Raw genomic sequence first — 27200 nt, forward strand, 5'->3', positions numbered from 1 at the left:
GAACATGTCTATCTTTACATATGTAGGCTGTAATATAGATCGTGTCTGTTTTGGCACTTAAATGCCATTGGTTTAATGGTTTCTCAAAAGTTCAACAGTCTTTCCTCGCCTATTTTCATGAAAGGTCTTTATAAATTCCCACTTATCCCTTGCCCACGTCGCACAACTGTGCCGATACCACCAGTGATCGATCGATTGATTAATTGGCTTTTCAGAACATGACATGAGTGGACCTGGTTGTAAGCGTTTCCCCTAAAACTACAAGCATGGAAGTATAAGCCACGAGCATCAAATGATGCCAATATATAATTTCACCCCAGACTGATGGGAAATGCATTTAATGAAGAAGGCCTAGTTATAAACACAAACGTAGTCCAAGAAATGTTTAACTTCTGTCTTATGACCACATTTTTAATATGAACGTAAAATGGTTTTAAAACGAAAATACTAGGTCCCAATATGATTTCAGACACTTGTGCCCAGACAGTCATAATTTCACCATTACTTAGATCATTAAATCTGTTTGACTTATCTTCTTATACAAGATCAGTCTAAACATGAATATATCTGACTTGTACCACATAGTCAGGCGTTACGATGTTCCTCGTTTATACACGTCACGAATAGGCCTATATGGGGGGAAAACTGGATAAAACATTCTGCAAATTTAACATGGGCATTGAGCCCATAGTCTACAACAAAGTCGGCTTTCAAAGAACCGGTAGCCTTTTGTGTACATGTTACCTTACTCCGTGAGTCAAGCAGTAGAACTAAAAGCATTCCTCAATAACTTGTTTTCATTCTGCATTTTACTACCTTTTCTCTTTCAATCTCATGTTAGGAAGAGATTGGTGGAGAAGTCGACTTTTAAACCCTGCCCTGACTTAGAGACTCAGCCATACATATAAGCCATATATATATATATATATATATATATATATATATATATATATATATATATATATATATATATATATATATATATATATATTACTCAGTCATATACAGTATAGTCTATGCAGTAGGCCTATCGGCACTCCTTCTACATGGACTATTTTAATATAGCATACAGAGTTCATCTAGATGAACTAGCAGTATCCGTCTTGCAAGAAACAAGAACATACATATCTGACAAGTCTCTTTTCTTTAGCTGTAGCTTTTTTTTTTTTTTGTTTTGTTTGTTTTTTTCTTGGCTTTAGCTTTTAGGCTATGGGAATGATTGCTCTCTTCGGTTCTTGCACTGAGAGGAGTTTGTCCGAAACCAGATAGCGCATGCGCAGCATTCCTGGCAAGTGTGGACGCAAAACATTTCCAGTTGATGCTCGCTTCAAGTGTTAAAAATGTCTTTCAAAGACCTCCGTAGTAAGTATCCTTTGCCCAGTTTTGCTGTCGTCTCCATGATATCTCCAAGAAGTGCTTTGCAAAGTTATATGTTTAAATTGCAACTGAGAGTTTCGATGCGGCTTGCATGGCAACAGCATTTGTGTATAGGCTACTGGTCGTCTGTGTGCTGTTTTATTATTGGGTGACTAGTTCAATTAAATTGAACGTTGAGGTCTATTTTCAACAATTTCTGATATTTACCCGTTAAAGCAGGTAAATATCATAAAAAGCTATATTTACCTGTTGAGACAGGTAAATATCAGATATTGTTGAGAAGAGACATCAACGTTTGATGTAATTGAACTATTGGGTGACCAGATTTCAACATTACTTTGTAGCCTACCTGTAGATACCCACCCTTAAACATTACTGTTGGATTATGTAGATACTTTTTACCTTATCCAGATCGATTAGTTTTCAATGTATTGGCTGTCTTTGAACAGACTGTTAATTTTGTAACCATAACGCACAGTCATGACATGTGCCATATGCTCCTACATTGTAATATATACTGTTTACATGTGTAAGAAGCAGAGGTAAAAAATGCACTTGGATAATATATATAAATTCCCAAATAAAGCATGTGATCATCATAATGTCAGGAGAGGTAATTTCAAATTGACCAGATAATGAGGTTACGAGAAAACATGCGTTAATGGATAAAAATAAAGTTAAATACACAGTAGTTATTTATTTAGTTATATTTTTGATCAGTAGAATAGACCCAGTCAGCACATGTTTTAAAAATTAGATGTGCATTTTTATGAGCTGTGACAGTGTCAAGGGAGTAGTTTCAATTAAAGTGAGTCTCTCCCATTACTTCCCAGGTAAATGTGAATTCAGCTCTTGCTTTTTGTTAAATAGACACAGGTTTTTTCAATCTGTTAAGTTAAACTATCTCTCAGATCAAAGACCACCAAGAACTATGTGGAAATGTGTAGATTTCACCCTCCCCACAGAAGCCAATTTGGAGTAAACTTGAGTATTTTAATATAGACTTTATCAGGGAAAACAGTTTTCTTGTTTTTCTCTGTCGTGTGCTTTAAAAAATGTGTTGGACGACTTCAATCTTCCTATCATACTGACCGGCCCAGATAGCACAGTTGGTAGAATGTCCGCTTCGGGACCGGTAGATCCAGGGTCAATCCTTGATCAAGCCACACCTAAGACTTTAAAATAGGAAGTTGTAACTTCCTCGCTTGGCGTTCAGCATGAAGGGGATAGTGCAACGACTGGTTGACCCGTGTCAGTATAATGGCTCAGATGGGGCGGCTTATTTTCCTTCGGTAAGTCGTCTCAGTGAAGCAGCACTAAATAAAAGAGCGGTGGAAATCCGTCCTGCAACAAAGAGGCACATTACACATACATGCACCCTAAGGATTCCTTCGTCGTCATATGACTGAAAAATTGTTGAGTACAACGTTAAACTCCAAGCACTCACTCACTCACTCCTATCATACTGTAAAATTTAGATGTCATCTCATTAGCTTTTGATAACTCTTCCAATGTTAAATTATCACTACCTTGCCCACCCACTTATAAAAAAAGTAGTGAGGAAAAGTCATTTATCTGGCCTATAATTTTTGGAAAGCTGGAAAGGTAGAGCACACATTAAAAACCCTGTGATGTTTTAAGCTGACCCCCATTAGAAAAATAAGGTAGCTTGATAAGTAAAGATTTTTTTTTCATCCCTCATTCTCAGCCTGCTGATAAAAAAGGTTTGTAATTTATAGAAAATTACTTTTAGAGAAATAATAAGAAAAAAATTTATCAAATGCCAAATGAATACTATGTGGTCAGATGAGTTATGCCCAATAACAAATAACAGTGAATGTGTTCATATATGGCCATCGTAGTACGTCAAGCAAATCACCTGTAGAATGTACCCAGTTGTGTTAACTGTGTGTGTTGATTGAAATGTTTGGTTTTTTTTTTCAATGACAGACTTTACAGAGATGATGAGAGCCCTAGGATATCATAGACTAATCTCTATGGAAAACTTCCGCACACCAAATTTCCCTCTGGTAGCCGAGGTGTTGAAATGGCTGGTCAAAAGGTAGAGTCTGTCAAGAACACCCGAGTACATTTTGATAATATCTATCCATTTCAGCTAAATGTTAATAGGAGTAAAACTAAAAGTTTTCAGTGGTTATTTGTGAACTTTTTTGAACAAGTATTGCAGTTGGTGTACATTGCTGTGTCATCAAGACTAATACATACAGTAGTTGGTCTGTTTTTTAGTGATGTGTAATTTAATGGCCTTCTATATTCACTCATAATTTTTGGTGTATGCCTTGTGATCTGAGAGAATAAAGTTGTTCACAGATATGACCCGAATGCTGACATTCCCACCGATGTGGACACAGAACAAGACAGAGTTCTCTTCATAAAATCTGTGGCACAATTCATGGTGAGCAGTTCTTGATCACCCCTTTGTCAATTCATGGAGAGTATGGTTAGTAGGTCTTTGTCAGGTCTGTGGAACAATTCATGGTGAATAGTTCTTCATCATGACTTTATCACAATTCATGGAGAGTAGGTCTTTATTAAGTCTGACACAGGTCATGGTGAGTAGTTCTGTAGTCAAGCCTGTGGCACCAATTCCTGGTGAGTGTGATTAGTAGGTTTTTGTCAAGCCCTGTTTGTGGTTCAATTCCTATTTAGCAGGACTGTATCAAATCTTTGTCACAATTCATGGTGAGGAGGTCTGCAGCACAATTCCTAGTGAGTAGGCCTTTATCAGATCTTTGTCACAATTCATGATGAGTAGGTCTGTGGCACAATTCCTAGTGAGAAGGCCTTTATCAAATCTTTGTCACAATTTGTGTTAAGTAGGTATGTGGCACAGTGCCTGGTGAGAAGGCCTTTATCAGATTGCCACAATTCATGGTGTGTAAGTCTGTGGCACAGTGCCTGGTGAGTAGGCCTTTTATCAAATTTTTGTGACAATCAGGTCTTTATCTGATCTTTGTGACAAATGGTGGGTAAATTTCATTCTTGTGTGGCACAGTTTAGGTCTTGTTTGTAAAATGTTTGTTGAAAAATATTTACAAATTTTTTTAGGAGAGGTATTAATGGAATGTACAACCTGCTGTTCAGCCTAGTTATGTGTCATTATTCGTGCACATCCAACACTTTTTCTGCCCAACAGGCTACAAAAGCCAATATTAAGCTGAACACAAAGAAACTGTACCAGGCTGATGGGTATGCTGTGAAGGAACTTCTCAAGGTGACCTCTGTGCTGTACAATGCCATGAAGACCAATGTGATGGGGTCCCTGGACAGCCTAGATGATGAGGACAGCACTCCTGTGTCTTTTGATATCTCATCAAGGGTGAACCCTTTGCAGTATACTAACATATTCATTTATATGTGACAATAAGATATTCTTCAAAGCTATTACCCTAGCATAATGTACTCATTCATTTTCTTTAATAGTACCTTTTTTTCTTATCAGTAATCTTGCATACTGAAAAAGATGACCTCTAAGAAAAGATTATAGTGATGGCTCTCTAATTGCCATGCCTTATGATACTGTACCCTTCAGTTAATACCTTCTGCAGTGTGTATTTGTCTTCATATTCGTTGCAGAGTAAGCTCCCTTTAAGCTTGTGTTCCTAGCATTAAGCTGTCCTTCAATGTAGTGAGTGAGTGAGAGAGAGCTTGGGGTTTAACGTCGTACTCTTCAATTTAGATAAATATTAGTAATCAAGCATATTTTTGTTTTACTTAGATAATGGAACTCAAAGAAGCGAGACGACTGGCCTCAGAAATTGTTACAAAAGGGGCAGGCCTATATGACATGTTGGGAAGAGAAGTGGAACTTCGGGTAAGTGAGAAGCCTGCAGACATTTTATTTATTTGATTGGTGTTTCGCACCCTACTCAAAAAGCAAACAGGTTTTGATTAAATTTGGTGAGACGCATGTGTGAGAGAGAGTATATTGACGACTTAAGTTATGTTAATTATGTGGTGTGTATTTATAACTAACTGGCCTTGTGGTTGTGGAGTTAGTCAGATTCAGACATTATTGCCATTAGTTAGGATTAGACTCTTCATTGCCAGACAAATTCTTTCTCCACAGTGGTGTTTTAATTTTTTTAAACCAAAGTGGTTCACTCTTAATCAAAACATCTCAAATTGCTAATTGTGAAGTGAACATAACTTTAAATGTACCTCTGTATGTCTTTACATCTGTTCTTCGACTGAATGTTGGGGCTTGACCTTCGTCACCTTATGTTTAGTTCTCTTTATTGCACCAAAAGTCGTCCAGCATTTCTAAAAACTCTCAACAATTTAAATTGTAATGAATTTATGTGTTTTTAAACTACACTCTCGTAGCTCAACCATAACATTTATGTAAATGCCTTAAATTACCATAAATTTCGTCCATGACTAATTTGCTTATTTTTCCTGATTGTAAGGTGCATTAAGCTTTTTTGGATGGTAAAATTATACCCTACTGAAAAAAGTTTCAGTACCAAAAATTATATTTTGTGACATTTATTTACCTCTTTGCACTTTGCTGGGCGAAAATTTAGATAAATTAAAGTGTCTGTTCATTGGACAAAATAAAAGACCGGTAGTTTGATTATTGATTTGTTTATTATGAACAGGAGATACGGTCGACAGTCATAGCCAGACCCCTGGAGATTGAGGAGGTGGAGAGAGGGCTGATGGCTTCACTAAAGGAAGTGGAGGTAACTTCTGCTTTACCTAGTTGTTAACCAACCTTTTGGGGCATTTGCTCTCTGGAAATTTACATAGAGACAAGAAGTTTTGGATTTGTCATTATGATTTTATAAAACTGTGTGGTGATAAAATTTGGGGGTTTGCACATTGCATCGTCAATGTTTTGCTAGAATTCAGCACCAAATAACTGAAATAATATTACCTTTCCTTACACTTGGAGTATCTTTGTGCTGAAAGTTTCATACAGTTTTGGTTTACAAATTTAGTAAGTGTTTTATGCATGAGTTTTCTTGACAAACAAAATTTATAACTTTAAAAATCCATGGTTTTTAGTATGTCATTTAACACCGTTGAAATTGTTTTCAGAATGAAATTCAGAAGACCATGAATATGCTGGATAATGTAGCCTCTGATGAAGTCAACTTGGATGCCAAAATAGATAAGAAGAACAACGAGTTGGAAAGAAATCAGAAGCGATTGCAAACACTTCAAAGTGTCAGGTAGCAATTTATGTTACAGTTGATCTTACTAACAGACAGACAGCTTTTTTAAGCTCTTGGGAATGAAACTGGTATATTTATATGCAGGTAATTATGTTATTTTATATTATTTGAAGATGGACTTAACGTTAAAAAGTGCGATGTTACCCATAGTTAATGAGTTTCCATCTTTTTATATGCCATGGTAAACAAATTTTAACTAACAAGAGGTACTTGTATTTCTAAGACACTGGCAGATTATGTATGTGATGTACTGACAGCTGTAAATATGCGCTGCTGATATAATTCTATTTTTCTGGCATTTATATAGACAGGCTGTGATATGTATGTTTTAGGCCTGCCTACATGGATGAATATGAAAAGTTAGAGGTGGATTTACAGAAACTCTATGAGATTTACCTGATAAAGTTTAGAAACTTGGCTTACCTGGAACATCAGTTGGAGGATTATCACAGATCAGAACAGGATAAACTAGAGGTAAGTTTTGTTTTGTGATAAAAGACAGTATAGATACATGCTGTTTTCTTATGGACTGTAGGTGTTTTGAAATGTGAGTAAATCATGGCATATTCACCGTATCCATTGTTTGTAAAGAAAAAAATCACAGGTGTTTCTCAATTTCTTAATATATTTCTGTCAAGTTGTGAACTTACAAACTGATGTTTTTATAGATAAATGTTTATCCTTAGCGTGATTTGCAAGTACTGATGCATGGACCACCATGAAGCTGCGTTCACACCATGGCATTTGGCCTAAAAACTCGTTGGAATTGACAAATGGAATGAATATTGGCAAAAGTCTATTTCGTGAGCTGTGTTCAGATGAGATCTGTTGAATGCTACAATTATGTGAAATAGAACATGTTCTGTTTTCAGACTTCACTTGATAATGGCATAATGTGAATGTGGCTCTTCTTATATTCCAATGTCTTCTGTCAAACAGGAAACTGAAGCAGCTCTAAAATTAATGGCTGATAAGCTGAAGATGGAAGAAAATAAGTCACAAGAAGATCAAATAGACTTTGACGATGAATTTGGAGGTATGACAATAAAATCATGATTAAACAATAGACATTTCATTTTTTTCTATACTTTTTTCATGAAAGGAATAGTATGCTATATCCGTAACTGTTTCTTTTTTTTTTATTGCTGCATATGAACTCTTTGAGGCTGTTCAGTAATTAGCATAATGGCAAACCTGGCAAATAGACAGGTACATGCTGTGCATTCAAGGTGCTGTGTTAGATAGATATTCTAAAGAACATACATTTTCATCCATAATTAAGTTTCACTTGATTGTGATAGTTCTGTTTAACTTAGAAATGTGCTTTGAGGTTTATTTGAAAGGTAAGATGATATAATAGCATGAAAAGTAATATTTTGTGACACTGATATGCGTCAAAAATATGCACTTTTCAGGGCAAAATTTTAGGTCATTTATGGCAGTTATACATTGCAATGATGTTATGTTATGTTGTGTCACAGGACTTGTAGCTGAGGATGATGATGATGGAGCATCAGAGTCAGAAGAAGAGCGTATACCACGCCGACGAGACCGACCCATCCACCATCGTACACGGCCCGAAAGTAAGTGGAAAATATCCTAAAGACTCACAGATTGTTATCTGTGGAAGCAGCGTTGGAAGTTTCCATTCATGCCAGTTTCTGAATCATGTCTAATCTTCACAAGCCATTTCATTTGTAAAGATGTCAAGAGGCAATATTATAACAAAATAGGAGTATGTTGTTCAGTGATTTTATAATACAGTGCAATTTGTGCATTGTGATCATTGCTTTCTTGGAGTGACATGACATACACAATGCTTTAATGTTTATGGTGAATGTTTCCTTGCAGTGACTGGGATGGTGGGACGAGACAAACCAAGAGTGGTTGGTTCCATGACAGCTGGGCTCAGCGATGATGATGATGTAAGTTTTTGTCTTATTTATAAATGAGGTTGTGTAATATTCAGATGAACGTATTTTTTGCTTGGTGAAATCACCTCTGATCATGCAAGTCCACATATTTTTCAGTTTGTACACATTACTGAAATTATCGCTGTGCTTTGCTGTGAAATATTTACGTTGCATCCAGTGAAGATTGCATCACATCCTCAATAATGTTAAAATGAAAGAAAGAGTTTAGGTATATCCATTTCCATATAAAATGGGTGTACAAAATATCTGGTAGTGTATCTTCAGTTGATCAAAAATAAGAGCATAGGTCAAGTAAATGCATTTCTGAAAACCTCTACTATCTGTATAAAACACAAGGGTTATTCTTTTCTTCTTATTTTTTTTTTTTTTAAACAAAAACTTCAAGCTCTTGAGAGTTTATAAAGGGCTTTGAAAAGCTTGGAATTTGAAAGAAACTTTGCCAGGGTTTGAAATCTTGGAAAGCCAGGGATTTTGGTAATTGGGACTGGATATTGAGACGACATAAGCGACATGGGCTGAAATTGTTTTATAGTGTTCTGCTTTGTGTATGTGAAAGACAGAGTTAAGGACATTTGTAATGCTTTATTTGTGTAAGTATGGAATATTTATTCCAAGTAGCCTGAAAACCCTGATTGCATGTTAAGCTAAGGTATCAAACAATACTTGTATAAAGACAATTTGGTCTACAACGAAGAGTGACAATGGGAAAACTCTTTTAAATGTTCAAGGAGAGCGGAAGCGATGAGTCTGGCTCAGACATTGGCCTGGATGATAATGACTTAGACGTTGAGGATGATGGTGGCAGTGATGAAGAAGTGGAGATGACACACAACATCCATGGACGACCACCTCCACGACGCAGTGATCTGGATGACAGCGACAATGACTTCTGAGCCACAGACATTTTATCATCAGGGAATTCCACATACCTGATACAATAATTGTATATACGTTATACCTTCAAAATTTCTACATTCCGTCCAATAGAAGTATATGAGTATACAGCACTCAGCTTTCCTGGATCTCTGCCATATGTTTCTGCATCAATTAATCAAGCTCATTTAATTTTCTTCAGATTAGGTTGTCCAGTATTCAATCAGCTGTTCCCTTTGAATGTTTCAAATGGGTCGCTGTTTTTCAGAAATGTAGTTACAATACAGTTTGTTACTTGCATGTCATTACAGGACATGCTGAATATGTAAATTGTTTCATTTCAAATATTTGTTGATGTTCAGTAGGGTTAATTACATCTATTTTACACCTTTGTATCAAACATTTGTGTAGAGATCTGTATGCTAAAATAATGTCATCTGTGTCTCATATTCTGTAATATAAAAGAATATACTTCATTGATTTTGCCTTTGGCGTTATTTTCTGATACAATCTCTCGTAAATTTTGCTGCCATTTTTTTTGGCCAACTCCTTTAGGAATAAAGCTAATATTATTTATTAGGACTTGAAATGTGGATTAAATGCAAGACCAATCCAGTCCGTCCCATTCACCAGGGTCAAAGTTGATAACTGGTGAATGGCATTAGTTAGAAATATTACCAGCTGAGCAAGCAAGGGAGCAATGATATATCAAAGTGTTTGTTTCACTTAATAACCAGGAGTGCAACAGGACCGTATTCTACATTAGTGTCCTGTGAGAACTACGAAGCTTTTTTGTGGAAAGAGACAGGCGTGACTGAAAAGGTGTTGATCATAGTAATCCAAGTTACACGTTACAAAGATGAGAAAATCGTCTAGCACGGAAATGATAATAAAACGAGCTCAGTAGAATTTTTACTTAATTGATTCCCCAGGTAAAGCATGTCTTAGTTACGTGTGCAAGGATGATGCCTTTCTTAAAAACGCATCATCACGGATTTGTTGGTCTACTACGTAAGAGTTATCTTTCCCTGAATGCCCTTTCTCCACTAGAGGGCGCACCCGCTGTAAAGCATTGATTGGTTGAAGCCCTTAGTAGGCGGAGATTGTGCTCCTCGTGGTATAAAACGATCAGCGGTCCGCTGATCGGCCTTGATTCTCTTGATTTGTAAACGGTGAGTGTTGATTGAGGTGACAGTGTGAAAAACGTGTTTATCTGTAAAATAGGTCAACGTAATCACATACCATTTTGGTAAATTAGTAGTATAGGGTCACGTATAGCTGCAAGGACCTATCTAGTCTAATAATAAATAATGTAACATTGCAGTGGTCGAAAGCACATGATTCTTTGGATTTACTGAAAATCGGAAGTAAATGGCGGGAAATTAAACCTAAAGGCTGTGAACAGGGATTAATATAACTGTTACACTAGTTCAAGGTCTGAACAATCTCCACACTACAATGTCAGTCCATCTTAAATAAGGTGGACCAAGTAATGATTGGATCTCTGTACATAGTGGCCATATGGAATGCACTAAATTCTGTTTACTAGCGAAATATACCAGTGCTTGAGTGAGAATGAGTGACGCTTAGTGAGACGGAAATTAGAAATGGTCCTGTTCTGGTACATACAGTATAATCTGGACCCCCAGATTCTTCAGAGCAGTAATGTACTTCACCTACTAGTTTTATACCTCTGACTTGAGACAGGGTCCTATCTCCATGTCCTTATTCCTGTGCAAAAATTACCTACATCACAACAACAACGGCATGTGTCCAGGATATCGCCCAAAAAGTCATAAATTTGGTACAGGAGTAAAGCCAGATAGTTGTGGAATCAGTCCCAGTGAGCCTTTTCTTCTGTCATGCTGTTTTAAGCTGATGTCTTGGACTGGCAAAATCATAGCCATGAAACACTGTAAACACTCTATTGTATAGACCTACTTATACCTACGTCCATCCAAATATACAAGTAGGAGAGTTCTATTCTACAGCTGTCGTAGACAAGCTCATCATCTAGATATCAGGCACAGGCGCTCGAAACCAGTCTGTAAACCCTATATCAGTGGAATCCACGTGCCATCTTGCTTAGACAAAAAATTTGTCTCTATTCAGGTTATCTCCCTTTAGAAGTGAGATAATCAATAGGGATATATATAGTAGAGTAAGAGTGTGCGTGGTCACCACCGATGTCTTATGGGCCCAGATGCACATGTGAGTGACACTGGGACAAAATACAACTGATTTGGAAATACTAACAGTGGATTCGAGAAGATAATATCTCCATGTAGGGAAAAGTTTGAAGGTAAAGGTTTTACAGGCCTTTATTTTTGTAGTTCTTTACCAGAATCTAAACAGATTCCCGTACATGAAGGTTTGTTTTGCGTGAATCCACCAAAATCTAGGTCATATCCAATACCACATAGTATGCAGTTACTCCCAAGTTTTTATATGCGGTGTATAAAATCAAACGGCTGGGTGACATAAATATCACTATACAGGGATAGAAATAAGCCCCACAAATCTAAAGGGTAGTAGGCCAGTTAACTTGGAAATCAGTTGGCCATTACCAATTTTTTTAAAGCCCTTCATGATATACAAAAGCACCACGCCAATAAAGTTGTATTTATTTATTTGATTGGTGTTTTACGCCGTACTCACGAATATTTCACTTATGCGACGGCAGCCAGCATTATGGTGGGCGGGCAGAGCCCGGGGAAACCCACAACCATCCGCACTTTGCTGGCAGCTTGAGCTGGACTTGAACTCACAGCGACCACATTGGTGAGAGGCTCCAGGGTCATTAGGCTGCACTAACCAAGTGAGCCACGAATAAAATATTAACATTGTAGGTTGATCTGATATACATAGCGTATTATTATTATATTGGTTCAAAGAATTACTGGTTACTGATGACATGAACATTTTTTTTTTTTGTAAGAAGTTCAGGTACTAGAGGTTTGTAACCAAGAAATCAACTGAACTTTTAATATGTTAAGATGTTGGGGCCCAGCGATCCTTGCATAGGCCCAATTAGTGAAATATAAACCATCCTTAGACCAAAGCTTTCAACAACAGAAGTCTGCTGTAACTGATGGAGTTGCTGACATTTGTAATGGATTTGCTAGATTGCTGTGACATTTGACAGTAACATGTCACAATAAAATCTTTCCTTTAATTCCAAAATACCAGTGCGGTGCGATCACATTTACAAGCAAACTGTTTAAAGGCGTCCCAATTCCGTTGTTTCATCGCTGCATAATAGCAAACAAAATATTTTACAAAAATGTATTCAGGCACCCTTTTCCATTGCTCCATGTTCATTTCAGTGCAGTCTTCTCATTATTTTTGGGTATGTTTCAGTTTTAATTGTCCTCTGTAGATGGTCAGAACCGCTACCACTGCTTTGGCTATCTAACAGTCATTGCATTGTTGTACACAGGTGGCATTTCCAACAATTTATTAGAAGCTCACTCATTGGTCCACAGGAGAGACATAGTCAGTGGGATAGTCTGAGTCATAGCAACATTCACTAGAAACCAACCCATGTTGTCATCTATTTACTGTTGTCATCTATTTACTGTTGTCATCTATTTACTATTGTCATCTTTTACTGGCATGCCAAAGATTGGTCAAATTAAAGACCAATGAACTCCCTCTTTCTTTTCCCACCACACCCTAATTTGCCAGAGTTTGTGTACACATTTATAGCCCTTATTTTCCCTCCCTGCTGTTAAAATTTATCTTGGCCCGCCAGACTTTTTTTTCTTAACTCTTTCCAGCTCAACAAAGATTTAACTATCAGCAGGCCAGCAGTTATTTCAACCCTTGATGTATTGCATTATTTGTCAGTTAGTTTATGCTAAAGAATTTGCTGGCAATGTAGGCTAAAATCAACAGTTAGGCAATTCATTTCAAAATTTCAAACTTTGTTTACAGTTTATTTTGATCTCTGTTCGTCAGTATACAGGTTCTATTATTTGTATGTTTTTTGAAAGTTATCATGGCAAACAGCACCACCACCTATTCGAAATAAGGTGTAATAAAAGTCAAACCGTACATTATGGCGGTGTTCATGGCAGTATATCCACATATTCAGTGGAGTCCAAGCATATTAATTTACGGGAGCCCTGGCGTGAATTGAATTTCCGAAATCCCGTTGAAAGTAAAGCCCTGCTGTAATTCTTGAATTTCAGAGACACTGGGTGCTTGCGGCCGACCAGTGTCGTTCATACCTTTACTTCACATATACATGTAGGAGGCTGGTATATGGCATATATAGAGTTTAAGGACTGGTTTCGAGCACCTGTGGTCACAGGTGTGTTTTTATGGTCAGACTTGGCCATGGGTACAGTGCTGAGGCAACAGCTCTCCAATATTGTAGTGGGAGATCAGAAGTACAGTCAGTCTTACACAACATCCATGTGTACATGGATCATATCACCGAGTTACATTATTTATTCCTTTTCATAAACCACCTACCTCTCAACAACAACAGCAGGATACCTCTTCAAACACCATTAACTTGGTACCAATGTAAAGCCAAAGAGCCAACTGCCCAATCATGATGAACCGCGGTTGTTTGTGAGCCCATGCTGTTGTTGTTAGAAGGTGGTGTATGAAGTTAGAACGCTAAAACAGTCATATTGCACGCGACTGCAGTTCAGTATGGTTGCATGATCTAATGTCTCCGCTATCCATTATTCTCATACTTGTCTAACAAAATAAACAAATGAAATAGCTGCTCGTGTCTATACAGTGTAGTTAGTAAAGAAATCCTTTACTGGAGAGAAATAGTCTTTGTTGTGTATTTGATGCATACATAACCAGCCATAAAACCAGGTTGATTAGGGCTTGTTTATGTTGATGTCCGGTATAAACACCTCATCCTAGTTTTCATATGAACTAAGGTACATTTCTGCACACAGTTTTATTGACGTGTTGAATTTACACAAGTGTAGGACATACGCAAGATATACACCAAGTAGTTAATAAAGTATTGGGTAATGTTATGAGCATCAGCTCAAAACGCCCGCCTAAATGCTGATGACATATGCATATTAATTGCTGATACACAGCTAAATTAAATTAACCTCGGCAAGCAACATTTTAGCTTTCACAATTTATCATTATGATTCCAGACACATTCAGCTCCATGGCACCAGCTTGAACATACAATATATACAATATATATATCAAATACTTTGTTAGTGGGTGATCTGGATTGAGGTCATTTTGACCAATTCATGTTGTATTATGTGCAGCAGAGTTTTCTACAGTGTTATTAACAACTGGGCCAGTTGACCTCATTCTGTCATTGCCATGATAATATGTGGTAGGCATCTCTACAGGTATACTAGCTGTTACATGACGGTACCTGTATGCAGGTAAGCAATCTGGTTCACATAAGACTGTGTGGCATAAGTCGCCCTTCATGCAAATGATGCATAGCTATCGCTGGTATTAAAATTCAGCTCCCTCTTGCCCTTGCTTTAGTTGTAGCTGCTCAGGTTTTTCAGGTAGGTGTAAAACAACAGAGTTTAAAATACAGGCATTTACGAGCCAGATGTTCCTAAATGTCTTGTATGGCTCCTGGAAAATGTAATGTTACTTTACTTAATCCCATATCCCGTGGAGCCAAATCTGGATATTAAATAGATGAAGTTAAAAACAAACACTTCGATTTCAGAAGTTTAGCTACATGTAGTAAGAGGCATTAAAGGAGAAGGAAATTTAAATATCAGTCAAATACCATTGAAAAGAGAATGCATTTCCTCGCAGGTGCATGCCATAAAAAATTCTAACTCTGTACCTCAAGTTGATAATTTATAAATAAAGTCAGCGCCAAAGTCAGCTGTGGGCGACTCCATTTTGCCTAAGAACTAGTCCTGAAGTCTTCTGTGTTAGGAGGAGAATTGCAGTTGGAGACCGCTGAAGTGCAGTTCGTACATTTCCGGTAGAACTCTTCTTCCCAGAAGGTAGCGAACAGTACAGTTTCGTTTTTTGCTTGACGATTGGGAAACCGGAATGTTGGATGTAGGTTCCGAGTTTACAAGCCAGCAGTTTTAATAACTCTCATTGGCTGAGAGGCAACCACACCCCCAGCATAAATTACAGGGTGTTTACGATAAACTCGGCGATTTATGCCATCTTTGCCATTTTCAGGCTTAACATGTATGTCGAGGAAAAATCGCAAAATCATGCAGCAGGCACCACCAGATAGAAAAAAAATGTGCTCTTTTCAGCCTATAGTGTCATTTTTTTGTTTTCTTCTCTTTTAATATCCCTTAGGCTTAAAACTGTTTTTCCTAGCCTGGACCTAAGGAAAACTAAAATGGTATTGAAATTGATTTTGTTACATATACCTCTTAGACTGACAACTGTGACTTTATTTACTCTAACCAAAGTTCAGTGCCTTGCACGGTAATGGTTTACATGCTTCAGATTGCACTTTGGTTTAAGTGTGAATTTTAGTTTTTGTCAGACACCTGATAAAACTTGAAACCCAAAGGCCAGTCAGTCAAACACAGCTGGAGCTGAATTTTAACCACATTGGTTGAAGACTGTTTGACAACATTGAGACTAATGTTTTAACTACTAACCTAGCTAGCGGTGTTGCGGCGCAGATTGTGGAAAATTGTGTGCTATATATGCTGTTTACAGTGCAGATAGGGACCTCTTTGGCTGCGGGGGGATAGCACATCAAGTGAGCCACTCGCCTATGATGCTGGCCGTCCTGGAAGTGAAATATTGTTGAATACAGTGTTAAAAACCAATCAGATAAACAAACAGATAAAGTAGCTGGTAGAGTAGAGGACACAAAGCTATTCTCTTCCCATTGTATGTGTGTGTGACATACATTGGAGTTCTACAATAGCTGACAGAATCAGGCTGCCTAAATCAAGCCATGTACGTGCTCACTGTGATGACATGGTTCACACTGGTAGCGACAGGTTTGAGCTACGTATGGCGTTATAAGAACCAGTCCTCTCTAGTTTGGCATACTGCTGCATTTGTGGTTGACTAATGGCAATTTGCATGTACATGTTGAAGTTTAGTAGGTTAATATAATTGAGGTCTTGGTGAAATGTAGTCGTGGACATCATGTGATCACAAGCACACATGTATATGTTCAAGTTGGTCATAATTACTAAATCACTAAGCTTAGTACAGACCTGAATTTCAGATAGCCATGTGCATGTGGAGGATCATGTATATGTTCAAGTTGGTCATAATTACTAAATCGCTAAGCTTAGTACAGACCTGAATTTCAGATAGCCATGTGCATGTAGAGGATCATGTATATGTTCAAGTTGGTCATAATTACTAAATCACTAAGCTTAGTACAGACCTGAATTTCAGATAGCCATGTGCATGTAGAGGATCATGTATATGTTCAAGTTGGTCATAATTACTAAATCACTAAGCTTAGTACAGACCTGAATTTCAGATAGCCATGTGCATGTAGAGGATCATGTATATGTTCAAGTTGGTCATAATTACTAAATCGCTAAGCTTAGTACAGACCTGAATTTCAGATAGCCATGTGCATGTAGAGGATCATGTATATGTTCAAGTTGGCCATAATTACTAAATCACTAAGCTTAGTACAGACCTGAATTTCAGATAGCCATGTGCATGTGGAGGATCATGTATATGTTCAAGTTGGTCATAATTACTAAATCACTAAGCTTAGTACAGACCTGAATTTCAGATAGCCATGTGCATGTAGAGGATCATGTATATGTTCAAGTTGGTCATAATTACTAAATCGCTAAGCTTAGTACAGACCTGAATTTCAGATAGCCATGTGCATGTAGAGGATCATGTATATGTTCAAGTTGGTCATAATTACTAAATCGCTAAGCTTAGTACAGACCTGAATTTCAGATAGCCATGTGCACGTGGAGGATCATGTATATGTTCAAGTTGGTCATAATTACTAAATCGCAAAGCTTAGTACAGACCTGAATTTCAGATAGCCATGTGCATATAGAGGATCATGTATATGTTCAAGTTGGTCATAATTACTAAATCGCAAAGCTTAGTACAGACCTGAATTTCAGATAGCCATGTGCATATAGAGGATCATGTATATGTTCAAGTTGGTCATAATTACTAAATCGCTAAGCTTAGTACAGACCTGAATTTCAGATAGCCATGTGCATGTGGAGGATCATGTATATGCAGAGGAGTAGAGTAATTCGGAGATTAACACTACATTTTTATATACAATTTTTTCAGATAATATATTTTAAATATAGTGCGGTTGTTTGTTCAGAGTTGTCAAAAAGTCCATTGATTTCATTCGTTTTTGGATGTATTCGTCACATTAAAAAATATTCACTCTCTCTGGGTTTAAGCATGTTCTCGCCGCAATATGGACATTCATTCATTCATTCATTCATTCATTCCTAGTAAGACTGTCATAACAACATGTAGTGTGACAAGTATTCCATGAATGAACACGATTGAGACAGTTCTGGGGCAGATTCCACAAAGCCATCTCTATCGCCACGATATGGCTGAAATATTGCCGATGTGGCGTTAAGCCATAATCATTCATTCATTCACAAAGCCTTCTCTGACTTAAGTCACACCTTAAAACCTCCTCACAGTGCTTAGTGTTTGGTACTGGAAAATGAAATTCTGACACATTTGTCCTGTGATTATATTTATGAGATGGCCAAAACCTTAATTTACAGAGCTCTAAAGTAAGTTCCAAAATCATATCTCAAATTTAGACTTAAGACAGAAATAGCTGTGTGGAGTCAGGTCCAGTTTTTAGCAGATTTTCGCAATTTTTGTTATGAAAATAATCCATTTACTTTCATTTCAAACGGCCTCATCTCGACAAAACAACAACAACACAGTTGTATGGCAATTACTTGACAGAAATTCACCAACTGGGTTCAGCATTGTTGGAAGTTGACTTACATTAAATAATGCTTGAAATCATTTTTGTTAAAGAACGAATGAGAATCATGGCATTTTGGGGGACACCTTTCATCGCCAATTGTAAAAAAAAAAAAAAAAAATTCTCAAGGAGAATTAGTCAAGGTAGACGTACACCTGTAAATGAAGTTACCTCCCGTGAAAAATTTAAACTTTTCCACATAATAAACTATTGGTGGGGGGGGGGGATCTGGAGTAAATTAAATGTTTCTGAATATGTGCCGTTACATCAATGTGTACGCCGCCTGGAGGAACTCCTGTCAGACTGTGTTACTCCAATGTACTGATCATAATGTTGCATTTAAATAACTGAATTTACAAATTAATTTCATAATATCTTTCTGATAGGGGCAGTTACATTTTACTAGAATCCTATAGATAACATGCTGCCAAGCATTGGTCCATTATTTTGAGAGCAATTGTTCTAAATGTAACGTTTGATAAACCCCAGATATAGCTAGAAGAGACCAAACTGATTTTAGCAGCTACACCAATGCAGATAAAAATGAAGTACAGAAGGAGACCTACAAGAGTCATGGCTTCTAAGAAAGTATGGCTAAAGAAAAATAGTATTTACTACAAAATCTGATGAGTGGCTAAAGTGACTGGCTAAAAAAAATACTCAGGAAGCCCTGCATAATGATATATGGCATTCATTTTTTTTTTACTGAGCCAAGACCTAATCTAGCCTTGAAAATGACAAAAACCTTCTGGAAAAAATCCTTGAATTTCATTTTCATAGACCTGTACGAACCCTGTAATAAGATCACTTGATATCATCTATATCATGTATCAAGGTCTGAGGCAGCACAGTGACGGCGTGATTCTGTGTTCTAGTGTTTGTGGCTGGTTGGGACTCACGGTGAGAAAAAATGAATGGTACTGGCGATTGCTGGACTGAGCAGGAGAGGCTGGAAAAGGTTGATCCAGAGATGTACGATCTGATTCGCAAGGAGAAAAACCGACAGAGGAAGGGCCTGGAGCTGATCGCCTCTGAGAACTTTGCCAGTCGAGCTGTGTTAGAACCGCTCTCCTCCTGTCTCAATAACAAATACTCTGAAGGTCAGCCAGGCCAAAGGTATGGTTGCAAGAACCTGAGAAATGTTACATCTAGTGATAGTTTTAACTGTGTTGAATAAATATTACTCAATTAAATAAATAAACTAATCCAGTGTGAGTCTTGACAGAGTGATCAAGACACTTGTCTTGGAGTTATTCAACAGTGAAACGAATAAATAAAGAAATTCAGTACTTGCTTGTTGGGTTGCATTATGGTTGAAGGCTTTTCTGGTACTTGGCAAATGGAAGTGGTTGTCTGAGTTTCTGCCTGGTTTGTACTAGCCACTAAGTCTTAAGCTGACTACCACTATGTAAGTCAAATTATTCTCTGTGTATGATTGCTAGTAAATTTCATTCTGATAAATGTTAATTCCAGGGATAATAAACTTTCAAATATGTTCAAAGGGCAGATTGCAATATATATTTGATATTCAGCTGATGTGTGGATGAACTGTCATCGACAGGTATTACGGTGGGAATGAGTACATCGACCAGATTGAGCTGTTGTGTCAGAAGCGGGCTCTACAGCTATATGGCCTTGACCCGGAGAAATGGGGAGTGAATGTCCAGCCCTTGTCCGGCTCCCCGGCTAACTTTGCAGTGTACACTGGCGTGGTCGGCCCTCATGGACGCATCATGGGACTCGACCTGCCAGACGGTGGCCATCTTAGTCACGGGTTCATGACCAGTTCTCGCAAAGTCTCTGCCACATCTGTATTCTTTGAATCATTCCCCTATAAACTCGACCCGGCCACTGGACTCATAGACTATGACAAATTGGCAGAAACTGCTCGTTTGTTTCACCCACAGATAATCATTGCTGGTGAGTGCCATTTTTTTGGTAACCAGATATCCTTGCAGATCAAGAAAGACTGGACATCAAGAATGTTCAGTTATTTCCCTGGAAGACCTGTAAGGGACTGTTATTGATATGGACAGTTGTTGACAGTTAACACAACTGTCATCAAGTCCTTTTCTCTTATGCCTACATCATAACTCTACAAGTGATTTGACATAGCCATTTAATGTATGCTCTGGAGAAATTCTCCTGCAGGCTTTATTGGTATAGTTTCTACCATCATTCCGTGGCAGTTTCAAAGAAGTTTTTAAAACCAAAAGTCACAGCTCTGAGATTTGTTCCCCCTGAATTTGGTACTCGTAGAGGTTTTACATTTAGATAGAACAAGAGTTTCTGTGATCTGATCCAAATGATGTTTTCTTTCCTGATAAATGACTACAGGATTAATGGCAAAGCAATAATCAAGACAAACAGTTTAGTGTATTCTGAAGTGTCATCTATGTGATAAAAATGCTGAGAGGTGACTTGTAAGCACTTGCTTATATTTGGTAACTTTGTTTTGGTGACTTTTCTTTATGAGGATTGTTTGGGAAATTTAAATTGTATTCAGACGCCTGTAGTAAGTCATATTGCGTAGAATTAGACAGATTATGAGTGTCCTCTCTGCCTTGCAGGCATCAGCTGTTACTCTCGTCATCTTGACTACAAGAGGTTTAAGGAAATTGCTGATGAGAATGATGCATACCTATTGGCTGACATGGCACACATTAGCGGCCTTGTGGCAGCAGGAGTTATCCCCAGCCCGTTTGAACACTGTGATATCGTCACCACAACAACCCATAAAACACTGAGAGGAGCCAGGTCAGGAATGATCTTCTTCAGGAAAGGTACGGACAGTTTGGGGCAAGAAAACTTGATACAGTGTGCCGCTTTCGCAAAACTTAGTAGATCAAAATTTCTCCCTACTTTTTTTGTAAAGGACATTTTGAGCTGTCAGTGTGTGACGTAAGGTGAATGAGCAAGTATCACACTGATTTACAAATGAGGGACCTCTGTGGCTCAGTCGGTTAGTGCGCTAGCACAGCATAATGACCAAGGAGCCTTTCACCAATGCGTTCACTGCAAGTTCAAATCAAGCTCATGCTGGCTTCCTCTCCGGCCATACATGGGAAGGTCTGCCAGCAGACCTTCGTGGGTTTGCCCGGTTTCCTCCCACCATAAATAAATAAATACTTATTTACAAAGTTTTGTGAAAGTGGGGTCAGAAACCTACATTTAACCTGTGTATAGTTGCCAGGTTAAATGGAGAAGCATATTTATATTGACTAGGGTTTGTGATTTGTGTTGACTGTTTTTTATGGTTTGTGTTTTAAGTAGTTCCCCATTTTCAGTGACGTCATTGTTTTTAACCATTTGGTGTTAGTGAGAGATTACATAGATCAAGGGAAAAAACTCTTCATAGTTTGACGGTATCACTGTGTTCACAATAGCTGCTGCTTGTGGTTTTGAGATTTAATAAGACAAGGATTAGTTTTGATATTTGATTTTGAGGAAAAATGTAGCTCCATCGCCTTTATGAAAACTGCATTCAGGTCTTGGTAATGTGACTTTCCTTCCGTGTGTGTGTGTTTCGTTAGGTGTGAGGAAGGTGCTGAAGAATGGGACAGAGGTGAAGTATGACTTGGAGAAGAGGATTAATGAGGCTGTGTTCCCGGGGCTACAGGGAGGGCCTCATAACCATCAAATTGCAGGTGAGCTGAAAACTTGACCACTCTGGAAACTTGATTGTGATATATTATCAACTTGTACCCTTGTCATTTTACTGTTGGTAATGTATTTTATTGTGATCTAGCAGCTGTACTCATTGATGGGGATGTCACAGTTGTGGCATTGTAGAAATTTTCAACTGGTGTCGTGTAAATTATTTCTGTTTACTTGAACTAGTTCATCAAAGAATTTGAAATCAAATTCAGATGATTAAGAAACAAATAAAAGATGCATCTGGTGTAATGAAGTACAACTTGTAAAAAGCTGGCATTAAAATAACATCTTTCTCGTGTTTTATTACAGCTGTGGCCGTAGCCCTGAGAGAAGCTAATACACCAGCCTTCAAGACTTACCAGCAGCAAGTGCTGGTTAATGCCAAGGTGATGTCAAAACGTTTCCAGGAGAAAGGCTTCACGGTAGTCTCGGGTATGATCAAAGTTTATAAAGATCACAACCATTTGACAGGAACTAATTATCATTGATAATGCCACAAATCTGTACAGCGGGATTTAGTGTGCACTATATGGCAGCCATAGTTATAAAAGCAGACATCTTACCTATAATTTTACCTGCTATTCTTTTACCTGTTGTAAATGCAGGTGGCACTGACACCCACCTCATCCTGGTAGACCTGCGCCCACAGGGATTGGACGGGGCAAGGGCAGAGAAGGTGTTAGAGGAGATAGGCGTGGCCTGTAACAAAAACACCTGTCCGGGAGACAAGAGCGCACTGAAGCCCAGCGGACTGAGATTTGGCTCTCCTGCACTAACCTCAAGAAATCTGAAAGCCACAGATTTTGAACAGGTTGTGGATTTCATTATAGAAGGTATGAAATTCACAGTAGTTCATTGAACATGTATATGTGGGCTGGTGAGATTTATCATCCACGGTGTAATTGTGTTTGCCACTGCTGACATCCACAAAGCTGTCATCAGCTGATTGCCAAAATGGGTAAGTTGTGGGTGTTGTGTATCGAATGGTAATATTGAAAACAAGAAAATAAAAAACATAATAGAAACAAAATTTGTAGAATTTTTATAACTAGGATTAAAAATTCCACTTCAGATTGCTTTATCTCAAGTTTGTTTTTCTTAAACACATGGAAAATAAACATTCCGTGTTTACTGATCATGTACATATCTCAAATTTGGATTAAAATAAAATCTGTTTCGAGTGAAATTATACAAGAACATGTCAGCATTGAAATCTTTGTTTGGTTTTCTCAGGAATCAATCTTACCAAAGAAGTGGCATCAAGCTGTGGCCCAACATTAAAAGAGTTTAGAGCAAAACTGGAAACTGATGAAGCAGTGAGAGCCAAAATCCAGGCTGTAAAGGGCCGAGTGGAAGCTTTTGCAGAGAAGTTCCCCATGCCAGGGTTTGATGAGCTGTGAAAAAGTGCCAAGTACCTAGAACATGCTGATTTCTGCACATTCATACACATCCGTATGTATCAATACACCCACATAGGTGACCATACTCTGACCTGAGCACTCATTGATGTGTAATCACAGGCATATAGTCCATGGTATAAATGGGGCCTCGGTTTACTACATAATTTACAAATTGTCTGAGTGTTCACTGTTCCACATCAAGTGAGTGAGTGCTTGGGGTTTAACATGGTGCTCGACAATTTTTCAGTCATACCACAACAAAAAATCCTTGGGGTGTATGAAATGTACCTCCTTCGTTGCAGGACGGATTTCCACCGCTCTTTTATTTAGTTCTGCTTCACTGAGACGACTTACCGAAGGCAAGCAAGCTGCCCCACCCAAGCCATTATACTGATCCGGGTAAACCAGTCGATGAACTATCCCCTTCATGCTAAACGCCAAGCGAGGAAGTTAGAACTTCCAGGATTGTTCCGCATCAATGTACTTCATCATGTCACTTGTATATTCAGTATGTCTACATTGGCTGTACTGGGAATAAGGTAGAGTCCAATGTATCAAACTCTGTCCTGCAACTCCAAATCAGATTCGTCGCCTATTTACATTTGTGATTAACAATAGTAGGATGTAGTAGAAATGGGTTTTAAGTGTTGTTAACCATTGTGTGGGAATTTCTGTGACCTCTGAACACAGTTATACTGTGAGAAGGTTGTCTGGAAAAGGTGGCTATTATACATTACTGGGTAAGAGTGCAGATAAATCAGAAAAATTTTGCAAATGATTTGTCCCTAATTTTGGAAGTTCAGATTGACATCTGATAATTTACGCTCAGGTGAGATTTAGGTGATCACGGTTCGTACAAATCTGTTAATTTACGCTCAGGTGAGATTTAGGTGATTACGGTTGGTACAAATCTGTTGATTTACACTCAGGTGAGATTTAGGTGATTACGGTTGGTACATATCTGTTAATTTACGCTCAGGTGAGATTTAGGTGATTACGGTTGGTACAAATCTGTTAATTTACGCTCAGGTGAGATTTGGGTGATTACGGTTGGTACAAATCTGTTAATTTACGCTCAGGTGAAATTGAGATGATTGGGGTTCATACAGATCTGTTAAATAACCAGCAAAAACTTGACGTGGAGACCAGTTTTGTTGAATCAGCTCTTTAAAACAGTTCACCAGTTTCAGTTTCATCAAGATGTCGCACATGTACGATAATTGCACAGAGGACAATGGCACGGTAATGGTGTACAAAATAATGTACGATAAAAATTGTCATTCGCCACTTTGTAAAACTGGGCCCTGTAGTCCAAAAAGGGTATAAGGTCTGAATTATCTACGCCTAATAACTTGGTACAGGCTGATTCTTTCGGGTGTTCACCTGTCTCAGCAAAAAGAAAAATCACAGTGCATGTTAGTCTTCACAGTGCATTTTGGAGTCCAAAAGAAACTTCCTGATTTCAAAAGGCACTGTCAAACTTGCATGAACTCGATCATAAGTGGTCAGTAGCTAGCCCCCATCTTAGCGGCTTATCTGAACCCGATGCACTGAGGTGCGGAGCAGTACTGAGCCACACTAACTTGTTATCGAGGAAATGATCCAAGACTTTTATAGTTATCGACTGCAGAAAATAAGGTGTTAAATCATAATATGTTCTGGCCTGCTAAAACTGGTACCGATGTCCTAATACTTCCATGAATGATTTCAAACACGCTCTAATCCCATGCAAGTCAAACCGTTGCCGCATGAGTCGCCTTTACGTCGTTATTGGCCACTTTTACTTCGTTATTGGTCATTTTCACTTCCTCTTGTTGATTGCCATTTGCCGTTTTTATCCATGAGCTTTGTGTGTACTAATCGTTTCACGTGACAGGAAATTGATTCCGCTGGAGTTTGTGGAGTTACGTCAATTCATTCATGAACCAGCTTTAATCAGTGAACATCCCAGGATGGGCTCGTCGGTGAACCAACACATCAACCTCTTCTTCACAAATGCCATGCACAGATTTACTCTACAATTTATTTTATTTATTTATGTGATTGATGTTTTATGCCGTACTCAAGAATGTTTCACTTATACGACGGCGGCCAGCATTATGGTGGGTGGAAACCGGGCAGTGCCCGGGGAAAACCCACGACCATCCGCAGGTTGCTCACAGACCTTCCCACTGTCGGCCGGAGAGGAGGCCAGCATAAGCTGGACTTGAACTCACAGCGACCGCATTGGTGAGAAGCTTCTGGGTCATTACGCTGCGCTTAGCGCGCTAACCAACTGAGCCACGGAGGCACTCCAATTGACTCTACAAGTTGACTGCAACATGAAACTGAAGGTTAAGGCGCCTGCAGACGATTATTTGTCAACAATGCATAGAAGAAATATTCCAGACCTTCTAGGGTAATAAGGTTCCGATTTCCGAGAAATTTTAATGGATCATAATCTCCATTTGCTCAAACCATTTACTAACGTAGAGTCCGTATGCGGTTTGGATGTCCTGATCGAATCGTTACTAAATTTGCGTACTTCAGCGTTCCATTTTCTGAATGAAGAAACACTGGTGACATGATCTTTGATAGGCTGTAACTTCAAGTGACATGATCTCCAAGGCTTTAAGCTGAGAAGTATTGTCTACGATGACCAATGCAATTAAAGGTGGCATTTCATGCAAATTGTGTACCAGTACATTTTGGAAGGTAAATTTGTTTGTACCATTGTATTTTGGTATTTAGAATTCCATTTTGTTTGTACATACCAATGTATTTGCTTTTAATGTTATAATGCTTATTTTGCCTACATGAACTGGAGTGCTGAGGTTAATTTTTTTCCTTTTATCCGGAATATTTGGAGGATTTGCACTGAGAGGTTTTTACCTATACATAAATTGGTTTGATTTGTGAATGAAGCGAGTATATGCGTGAGTGCAGGTATATGGAGACAAAACGTGGACAGTGGGTCAAATTCGTTTCTGGTATTTGAATATATTATTGAATAAATGCTTAGTTATAACAATACTGTTTTCTCTGTGTTCCTTACATTGAGTGGGATGGGGCGATATTAGCCTTACAATTTATTGAGTGTATTCACATATCCTAATTAATTATATGCTACCAAATCCCACGCCATATTATTCTCTATATTCGAATATTGATTGGCTTGAACTTTCGTTTTGGGGAAACGTATTGTTCAAAGATTACATACCGCATGATGTCGCCGCATTCTGGAAGGTCAGTCAACATGTTCATTGTTTTTGTACAATTCACTGGTGGTTCTTGAACCATCGCTAGACGTACATCTCCGTTTTGACGGTCGCCAATTAATGGCCACACATTACCGGAGACTGTCGCTTTGCCATTTATGTGCAACTTGAAAGTTGATCTCCGAGCGTTTTCCCGTATATAGACATCTGTAACCTCGCTACCCAGGAGTCAATTACCAAGGCGGTAGCCGTGCAGCTCACACAGGCTTCCTCTGCGGTCGTACGTCGGAAGGTCTTGCAGCAACCGGCGGATGGTCCAGGGTTATGTCCGGTTTCCAACCATGACAAGGTGGACACCGTCGCATAAGTGAAATATTCTTGAAAACGACATGAACACCAATCAAACAAATATAGTCTTGTCAGTGTAAACCTGCTATGTGTGAAGTTCGCATTGGTCCTCCGACCGTCGCCAGGTAAATGTATACCCAGCCTAACAATCTCGGTATGCTATCAGTATATAAACTTGCCTGCCATCAGGTTTATATATCCTAATTTGCTGGCCATTGTTGATTTATGGCCGCCTGATGTCGCTGTTACATTCACATGATATCGCTTCGGTGACCCAATGGTTAGAGCGCCCGCCTCGA

General features: G+C 38.4%; 2 protein-coding genes across 4 annotated transcripts; both read left to right on the forward strand.

Moving 5' to 3' along the window:
* The first annotated feature begins 1278 nt into the window (after positions 1-1278).
* LOC135482014 (clusterin-associated protein 1-like) lies at positions 1279-9833 on the forward strand. Its single transcript, XM_064761828.1, has 12 exons — positions 1279-1362; positions 3328-3439; positions 3709-3793; positions 4535-4717; positions 5117-5212; positions 6000-6083; positions 6442-6575; positions 6911-7052; positions 7518-7614; positions 8060-8161; positions 8430-8503; positions 9241-9833. The coding sequence occupies exons 1-12, from the start codon at positions 1341-1343 to the stop codon at positions 9403-9405; spliced, it is 1296 nt and encodes a 431-aa protein (XP_064617898.1). The 5' UTR covers positions 1279-1340; the 3' UTR covers positions 9406-9833.
* A 708-nt stretch (positions 9834-10541) lies between these two features.
* Positions 10542-26360, forward strand: LOC135467277 (serine hydroxymethyltransferase, cytosolic-like). 3 transcript variants are annotated; one of them, XM_064745053.1, is made up of 8 exons: positions 10542-10557; positions 19175-19415; positions 19861-20219; positions 20870-21082; positions 21833-21946; positions 22266-22388; positions 22562-22789; positions 23190-26360. In XM_064745053.1, the coding sequence occupies exons 2-8, from the start codon at positions 19210-19212 to the stop codon at positions 23354-23356; spliced, it is 1410 nt and encodes a 469-aa protein (XP_064601123.1). In that variant the 5' UTR covers positions 10542-10557; positions 19175-19209; the 3' UTR covers positions 23357-26360. The 3 variants fall into 3 exon arrangements, with proteins under 3 accessions (XP_064601123.1, XP_064601116.1, XP_064601131.1); XM_064745046.1 differs by lacking the exon at positions 10542-10557 and adding an exon at positions 14723-14769; XM_064745061.1 differs by lacking the exon at positions 10542-10557 and adding an exon at positions 16171-16186.
* Positions 26361-27200: the final 840 nt, after the last annotated feature.

The sequence above is a fragment of the Liolophura sinensis genome, chromosome 1 (assembly GCF_032854445.1).
Source record: "Liolophura sinensis isolate JHLJ2023 chromosome 1, CUHK_Ljap_v2, whole genome shotgun sequence".
Taxonomy (NCBI): domain Eukaryota; kingdom Metazoa; phylum Mollusca; class Polyplacophora; order Chitonida; family Chitonidae; genus Liolophura; species Liolophura sinensis.